Here is an 8,603-nt window from a genome sequence, read left to right on the forward strand (position 1 = left end):
TGGAGCCTTGATTAGGAAAGTTTGTTTTGGATGCTTGACAGTACACTAAAGGGTTTATATATCAATGTTTGTGGCGCTAGACAGGACAGAGTGGCTATAAGACAAGCACAAGAAAACACTGCTGATTGTGCCAAACTCTTCTGTTTTTCTGTACCCCATCTTTTTACCAACTAATCAAGAAATTCACAAGCAAACAGGCAATTTACAAGTCAAATTTAAGTGCATTAATGATTCTTCATGCTCATTTACACTGCACCGTGTGACGTTTCTGCATTTGTCTGCATTGTCAATGCAGACAAAATGCATTGAAAAGCTTCATGTTTTAAATGATTTCCTCTCTCTGATCTCATTAAATTATTTGTGAAGGCGATGTTGAGGGTCTTTGCACCAGTGACATGGATATGTGGGTGAAAGTTGATACTGTTTAGTTACTTAGGTAACTTAAGAGACGTCATTTGACGATCATAGTCCATGGCTACCATGATGCAATATGTGAGTTATGCCACTTATCCAAAGTCCAATATTTATTTTAATACAACAACAGAGCGAAAAGAACAACTTCAACTTTTACCAAATAAAGTTAAATGTGTGTAGCAGATGCAGGTCACACACATTAAATACTGCATGAAGCATTTTTTTGCACTATAATGCATTTACACTCATTGGACAGATAAAACAGAAACGCGTTGCTATTAATGACCCACCACTTGTCATACTCTTATCAAAAAGTAAACACAAATGAACAGCAGTAATGATATTCAATGTGTGAAGTGAAGTTTAAAGTAGCAGCTGGCTTGCATAAGTTCTGGTAATTTATCTGAGCAGATATCTGAGTTTCCAGTAATCTGTGAATTTCAATAAGAATTTAGCAGCTGCTGTGACGCACATAGTGCTTAGTAGAATCCGCTAAAGCAAAGCTGCGTTGATGTACATTGGAAGCCAAATCTTTAATCAGTTTCATGGTAGGATTCAGAAGAACAAATGCAGTAATGTGAGCTGGCAGCACCCGGCAGCAGTGCTCTCTGTTTTCCCTGCTATACTTTCCACCCACAGCAGCCAGCCCCTCCACTGTCACTGTCACCTTACCTTGCAGGCCTCATAAATCATTCAGCAGGCCATTGAAAGTTCTGCAGACTAACTAGCCCACTACTTACCTTGCAGCTCTGTCTACCAGCAGACATATCGGGCAATGTCTACAGCAGACAGGAGATCAAGGGAGTGAGGTTACTGCTGCACCTTCATAACTACTTTCTTGGCTATGACCAAAACAAGGCAGGCAACCAAGAGACTGTTTACAGATCCTGGATGAAGAATCAAAAATGTCTGTCTGAGTCTGGAAAAGAGCTGGGTTACATGTGCACCAGTCCTTTACCAGCAGGTGCACATATTAACCATGCTAAAGACATGCAGACACACAAGTTTCAGGTTTGTGTGGTGGCTGAGCGCTGTGCTCCTTACTCTGGTTCATGGAAGCAACTTGAGTCAACAGTTCCAGGAGAGGCTACCCTGCCAGCCAGGTAGGCTGTCCTGACTGCACATAATAATCTTTTGATAACATGACAAAAAAAAAAGTGGTATTTGATGCATACCATCAGATGAACATTACGTTTTACATTTTCTCTGCCTAGCCACTTACATAATGTTGTTCTTTGGTCTTTTTTTTTGAGTCTTACAAAAAGTTTCACAAACTTTATTCTGATGCTTTCTCTTGACAGTGACAACACTGACTTTGCCGTTAACCTGTGTACTTCTTTGTATTTATTTATTTATTTATCTATAATAGGTTTTTACTGCCCTTTGGAAAGCTTCACCCCATTCCCCTGTCCCAAGGGAACCTATGGGCCAACTGCTGGTGCCATTTCCATAGACAGCTGTCTGATGTGTCCTCCTCACCACTACTGTCCAAGACCAGGTCTGGTTGCCTCCTTGCCCTGTGGCCCTGTGGCTCAGCAGCCTCTGTCTGGTCAGGACACATGCATCTGCCTGGGAGAGGGACAGACTTTCCAGGTGACAAATTTCTTTTCATACCATTGGAGGATCAAGCCAGTCATTCCTGCAGCATGTGTGTTCTGTCTGGTGTGCTTTTGTGACCGTTTTCATCATCAACACCAACACCTCCTACTGCAGGCTACCAATCACCCACTTGCGTTTTTGTCTTGTGAGCTCCTTCTTTATTCTGTAAAAACTAGAAGAAGAACTCTAATTTCTCAAGTCTATGTTTTTTTTTGTGTCACTCTTGGATCCTGTGATACATTGTGCACACTAATGTGAGAGTAGGTTCCTCACTGAGAGAGAACTCAGAAACTTTAGACTGAACAATCTCTTCAAGCTGAAAGAGCTCTAGATCATGTTCCCTCGCAGTAGGGTCTTGTTACCTTGTGTTAACAGGTGCTGAGCCCTCCGCTCGTCAGCTCACAACAAGGAGAATGAGATTTCTTTTCGCTATCTGATGCATGGGTATTAGTAAGAACAAATGTCAAATGTATGCATAAATAAATAAATAAATAAATGATGGAAGGAAGGAAGGAAAAGCAATGAGGGAATCACTGAAGGATGAAATCAATGAAGAAAGGAATTAATGAAGGAAGAAAGCAATGAAGGAAGATATGAATGAATTAATGAAGTAATGAATGATTAAATGAATGAATGGTCATTACACTGTTTGAAGCCTGCTGACTTCTCTGCAGACCAGTGATGGGTTGTGCCTCTGCACCATTGACTACCAACCCACCAACAACGGAGATGCGTGTGTTCACAAAGTGTATGCTGTTTGTAGAGATGGAAAAACACGTACCCAGTATGGAGACTGTCTGGACAGATATCAGTGGTCACTTCACTGCAGGCAGCAGGTTAGACCTTATGCAATCATATCACACACAGATGCACACATTAAAGTAGAACAAAGGTTGTTGGCATCTCTTTTACAGAATGACACAGGAAACATCCTGAATATCTGTTTAAACGATGCATGGGGATTCTGATAGGCTGTAGACTCTGATCTGTTTACAGAACAAACTGACAAAATACACTATACAATCACAGACAATGCCAATGAGTCCAACCTAGATGTCTTTACCCTTTCCTATTGAACCTGACAATAATTTATCTAGTAGAGGCTTGTATTCATTCCACTTAATAATTAACCATAGTCTGCTTCCTGTGTTGGTCGGTTAGCAAGGTGTTCTCCCCATGCAGTGTTTATTTTTGTCACTGCCCTCCATAGCATTCTTTGGTACAGATGACCTTACACCTATAATCACTCACTCAAACCAAGCATACGTTGAACAAAAGCTGCCACTTTTTGGTATGGTTTTTAGATTAAAAAAACACTTACACGCTGCTCCAAGCAACAACAACAAAATAAGTAATATTTGACCGGTTTCGAGAAGGAGTTGACTAATGAAGCCTAATACTAGCTTTGCATTGGTTAACTTTCCTGTAGGTGTGTCAATCTGCGGAGGATTTCCAGGGTTACGATGGAGAGTTGGGTCTGTGTGTTTGCAGAGAGCCTCCTGGAAGAGCTGCGTGTGGAGGCCTTTGCAGGAAAAGGACAGCTGCTGAGCTAAAGCTCCACTGCTTGTCCAACAAAGAAATGGAGCTGGTGTGGCGTGATGGCAGTCAGGTATGCAAAGGCATGTGCAGAATTACATAAACACAAACAGCCACATATTCATGCACAAAAAACAAAATACAGAAAGAATGTATGCTTTTTAGCAATCCGGGTCAATAAAATTAAAACCCTTTGTACACTACCTTTTCAGACAATGCATGTCAAACCTTTATCATCCCAGCAGGAAAATTGTAGGACAAGTCTCTCGTGTTTTGTAGTGACCTATTATTGGCCAATTATGCTATTGTGTGTGTGCAGGTTATGGGCGTCTCAGGCAGCATGCTGGAGACAGTTTTTAAACACTTGGACTCCCAGGGGACTCATCTGTGCAGCAGCCCTATCAATTCCTCACATGATGTCTACATTGTTCAGACAACAGGTAGAGACACACAAAGTGACTCTGTCTGGCTCTCTGTCTCTATCTCTCTCTTGAGTTGTCTCCCACATCTTTCTCTCCCTTGTCTGATTGCAGAGACAGGCTTCCTCGGCCTTGTCAGCGGCCTGGCAAAGGAACTTCAGCAACTGTTCCCTGTCAAAACACAGCATGACTTTCAGAGCTTAGCTGGTTTGTCACAACAAAACAATATTGTTTGGTCATTAAAAAAATAGTAATGAATGATTCATGATCAAAGTCCTGTGCTGTTGCTCTTTTAGAAAGAGATTCTGACGTTCTCTGGGAGGTCACTGAAGTTGAAAACATCAGTAGTGAAGGAAGAGAAGTGAATTTCAGCCGCAGGAAGGGAAACAAGAGTGATGTCAAGGATGAAACAATTGTAAATGGAATTCTGAATCCCACAGCGTGTCTCCATTTGGGCGACGTTATTCTGTTCACTGTTGACACGCGTCACTATCCACAGTATGATCTGTAAGTCAGACACCATACACATTTATTCTGTCAACCTTTACTGCTATGTAACTGTGTTCTGACTTAGTTTATCTTAATCCTTACTTCATGTCTTTCAGTGACAACTTGTACAACACAAATAGCGATTTCGACTGGGGGGCATTCAGACTGCTAAAAGAAGAAATGACTCTGTCTTGGACTCATCCCATCTTCTTTGCGGTGGTCTTTAGCCAGCCTGGAGTATATGTTTTTAGTCTGAGCAGCGATCAGCACAAACAACTGGTGACTATATTTAAAATAATATAAGCGTAAAAGGTACCCTGTGAAATATAAAGTATGGACCAACAAGTAGTTTTTAACATTTCAATATTCCTTACCAAATTGCATTGTGTATTCATAATTGCTCCTCTGACTGCTTGTTCTGCTGATGCAAAACAACATAAGAACCTTTTTTTCGTGGTAAAGGTGCAAATCCAAGAGTAACAGGTCAATACTTAACCCATGGTGTAAACGGGCGTTTGCATGCATTTGCTGGTAGAGAACTTGATACAAATAGAAGAGAGATCTGCAAATCAAAATATTACTCTTCAACACCACCAATTGTTTAGCATTTCACAGGGCATGTTTAAAGCTATAGTGCGTAGTTTCTGTCTTCCCTATGAGGAATTCTAAGTAACGACAACAACACTGTTGTAGCATCCACATGATGCAATCTTTCTGCGACCGAGCACCCCAACCCCACTCCCACAGATACTTGTAACCAAGGAGGACACGGAGGGTTAAAAAACATGATGGACTCTTCAGAAGAGCTCATTATCTTCACTCAAGACTACACCAGTTTCTAAGGATAACCATAATGAGAAATCCGGATTGAGTTTTGTGGAGCTTTGCATTAACTCATTTGGCAATGGTCTTAGTACAAAAAAATGTACGCACTAAAGCGTCTGACACTAAGTCCCCCCAGCAATCCAAATATACATATTGGAAACATCAGCTGACAAATTTATGTCTACGCAAAGCCAATTGTTATATTAATGTTAATTTACTGTAAAATATTCCCTCATTTTCTGCTCTCTTCTTATTACTTCTTATTCAGTATGTGCGGGTGATGCCTGCAGGCGGCCAGTGTTATGAGCCCGGCCCCTTCTTCCCCACCATCCCTCGTCATGTGACCAGGGTAGGAATCAGGAGGAGACGCAACCTGTTACTGAGGCCAGATTGGCTGGTGACAGGAGGACTGCTATTTGGAGCCGTGGTCATCCTCTGTTTATGTGTTACACTGCTGGTTAGTGTAAAAACACAAAACTCACTTTTACATGTTCAAAGTATTACTTATTCACTTTCATTCGTCTGTCCCATATTTAGATCCTTTTCCGTGAATATGGATGGCCTGAGAAGGAGCCAATCAGAGCGCGGTATAGGTTGTTACAGTTGGCCTACCACATGGACGACTACTCATCAAAAGGTTCAAGGGTGGTCTCAGTTAAGAAGATACACCGAAACCAACAAGCTAGAATGACACAAGACTCCATTCAGCCAGGTGCAATATTGTAGCTGTTACAACACACACACACACACACACACACACACACACACCCCCACACACACACACACACACACACACACCCACACACACACACACACACACACACACAAACACCCCTGTGAGCGTTTCTCCCACACAACCAATTATTGTTGAAAGGCTCTTGTCACATTCCTGATAAATAGTAAAAATGTCAACAGTCCAAATGTCGTTTGTTGTTATTTAGGGGGAGAGAAAGAAGTGGAAGCTGTTTGCTTGTATCATAAAGAGTAAAATGATTCAGTTACTTTCTTATGGTCATACATAAAGTAAAGTGAGCACTAAAAATGAACATTTGAGTGGATTTAACAGAACATGCAGATAGACTTCAAGCTCATTGATCTTCCTGAGGCAGCACATTATGCTCGCTCCTAAAAGTTCTCTTCAAAACATGTGTTCTTTACATTCTGCTGATCTCTGTCTCTGTCCCTCTTTGTGTTACACTCTTTTGACAACAGCCTGTGGAGATACCTTGGAGGAATTCTGGGATTATGAGCACCAAGTGGATCTGGAGGCTTTCAGCAGCAACACCTTCTACGGCCTCCTTCTCAAACAGAGTCTGTCTGTCACCACACGGCTGGGGCAGCTTACCACTGAGGCCAGTAGCTCTTAGTTTAAATGCTAAAACATACAGTATGTGAAATGATTGACATTTACATCCTCTTTTCTGTCACACATACTCTGATGAATGCCACTGTTATCTTAGCTTTATTCCATTTTCTTGGACACCAGTAAGTATTTCCCTTTGAACTGTTTCAGAGATATTTCAAGAGATAATTTAAGATGTGTCAAAGATCTAACTTTTAGGAAAAAAGGTATAATTGTACATTTTTGGCACCACACTCATGTCAGTATGCTAAATATGAATCTCCCACCAGCAGCTGTTTAACTTAGCTTAGCAAAACACTTGAAACAGTACTTGGTAACAAAGATTAAAGCTTAAAAACGACTTGTGGTTTAAAGAAGGGTTAAGTACCAGAATGAAGGTCAGGCAAAGCGAGACTAGTGTCGGACTAAGGCTTGATCGAGTGCAGTAAACCTTCTTACACAAGTAGTGTTCTTTAGAAGTGATGCTAGGCCAATTTTGTTACCTTTGGATAGTTTCAGGCTAGCAGTTTCCCCCTGCTTCCAGTCTTTATGCTAAGTTCAGTTAGTTGCTAAGCTGCAGCTTCATATTTACAGTACAGATGGTGTCGATCTTCTCATGTAAATCTAATATTGTAGCCTCACAGTTAGTCAAATTCACAAACCCTAATTTTGCACAAGCATTGGTTCAATACAATCATCCACTTCTTATCTTTACCTCCTTTTCTTTTTAACCTGATACTGTCCCTTCTTCACTCATAAAGTTCAGATGCATTGAAACAGATTGGCTGTTGCAATGGGATGCCTCTGTCTTTTGCTACATCTGTCTCTTTCCTGCACCCTTCCTGTGTGTACCACCCAATTGCTGGCAGCAGTGTAGGATGCAGGGGTTGTTGTTACAGCCCTCAGGACACCTGAGGCGATAAAGATGTAAGGGGAGATGGCACAACTTGCACCCTTTTGTCTCACCAGTGTTAGTTGCATGCTAGCTACATCAGGGTGGGGTCAGATCTGGCATCTGATTATTATCTTATGAAGATACTGTTTGTTTACTCATTTGTTTTTCATATTTGTGTCTGTGTGAATCCAGGTAAAGGAGCTATATCAGGGAGTGCTTGGGAAACTGCAGCTACTCCACCCACGCTTGATCACTGAGGAGAGGATGGGGGAAAGTTATGAGAGGATAAGGAAGGAGGTAGAGAGGGAGACGGTACGACGAAAGACTCTGGCCTCACAGCTGAGGACTCTGCTCCACAGTCAGCTGCAGGTTTACATTACATTCCCATTTTCCATTATCCCATTATAAAAATGACAAAATGCAATATTAATGTATTCTAATTACAAGGACAGTGAAAGAGAATGTGTTCTAGACAGATTTTAAAATGACAACAATCTTTGTTGGGCTGCAAATAATGCAAATAATTATTTCCATTCATTGTAAATTAATCTGCAGACTATTTTGGGCATTAAGTGATTAATTGGAGTTAATTAGAATGTCTGAAATGGTAAAAATGCCCAGGGTAATGCCTTCAAATTGCTTGTTTTGTTCAAGAGATAGACCAAAATCCAAACAAATTTAGTTTATTTTCTCATAAGACAGAAAAGCAGCAAAACCTCATAATTTAGAAACTGGAATTAGAATGTTTAGCATTTTGCTCGAAAAGTAACAAAAATTAAAGTTGGATTATCAAAATAGTTGCTAATATATCAATGAATTGGCACATTTTTTGAGCTCTAGATCTTTCAGTTAACTGTGTTTAACTGGGTTTCATCAGGTGTAACTGTTTTGTTGGTTTTTCCAGGTTTTGAGGCGAGAGCAGCAGGCCCAGCAGAGGGTCTACAGTGTGCTTACAGCTCAGCTCAGGGAGTGCACCAGAATAATGTCCAAGGTTCATAACAACAACCAGCAGAAAAAGTAAAGCTTCCATTTATCCTTTGCAAAGTGTCACAAACAACAAGCAGAACAGAGAATAACCTTGCAT

The 8,603-nt window shown here is 41.0% G+C and overlaps 2 protein-coding genes across 2 annotated transcripts; both read left to right on the forward strand.

The window, feature by feature from the left end:
- The first annotated feature begins 1,160 nt into the window (after positions 1-1,160).
- On the forward strand, positions 1,161-3,652 carry LOC117942340. The gene is made up of 4 exons (XM_034867751.1): positions 1,161-1,517; positions 1,784-2,007; positions 2,688-2,849; positions 3,443-3,652. The coding sequence occupies exons 1-4, from the start codon at positions 1,394-1,396 to the stop codon at positions 3,650-3,652; spliced, it is 720 nt and encodes a 239-aa protein (XP_034723642.1). The 5' UTR covers positions 1,161-1,393.
- Positions 3,653-3,877: 225 nt separating this feature from the next.
- On the forward strand, positions 3,878-6,708 carry LOC117942035. Its single transcript, XM_034867318.1, has 7 exons — positions 3,878-3,989; positions 4,083-4,175; positions 4,265-4,475; positions 4,574-4,736; positions 5,551-5,739; positions 5,820-5,994; positions 6,495-6,708. The coding sequence occupies exons 1-7, from the start codon at positions 3,890-3,892 to the stop codon at positions 6,647-6,649; spliced, it is 1,086 nt and encodes a 361-aa protein (XP_034723209.1). The 5' UTR covers positions 3,878-3,889; the 3' UTR covers positions 6,650-6,708.
- The last annotated feature ends 1,895 nt before the right edge of the window (positions 6,709-8,603 follow it).

This window comes from Etheostoma cragini, chromosome 3, assembly GCF_013103735.1.
Source record: "Etheostoma cragini isolate CJK2018 chromosome 3, CSU_Ecrag_1.0, whole genome shotgun sequence".
NCBI lineage: Eukaryota > Metazoa > Chordata > Actinopteri > Perciformes > Percidae > Etheostoma > Etheostoma cragini.

Bases quoted from the DNA above. Each gene is read 5' to 3' on its own strand.
- LOC117942340 (XM_034867751.1), top strand. From the start codon at position 1,394: ATGCTAAAGACATGCAGACACACAAGTTTCAGGTTTGTGTGGTGGCTG. The intron at 2,008-2,687 runs GTGACAAATTTC...ACTTCTCTGCAG, and splicing joins GAGAGGGACAGACTTTCCAG to ACCAGTGATGGGTTGTGCCT. The intron at 2,850-3,442 runs GTTAGACCTTAT...ACTTTCCTGTAG, and splicing joins CACTTCACTGCAGGCAGCAG to GTGTGTCAATCTGCGGAGGA.
- LOC117942035 (XM_034867318.1), top strand. From the start codon at position 3,890: ATGCTGGAGACAGTTTTTAAACACTTGGACTCCCAGGGGACTCATCTG. The intron at 3,990-4,082 runs GTAGAGACACAC...GTCTGATTGCAG, and splicing joins CTACATTGTTCAGACAACAG to AGACAGGCTTCCTCGGCCTT. The intron at 4,737-5,550 runs GTGACTATATTT...CTTCTTATTCAG, and splicing joins GCGATCAGCACAAACAACTG to TATGTGCGGGTGATGCCTGC.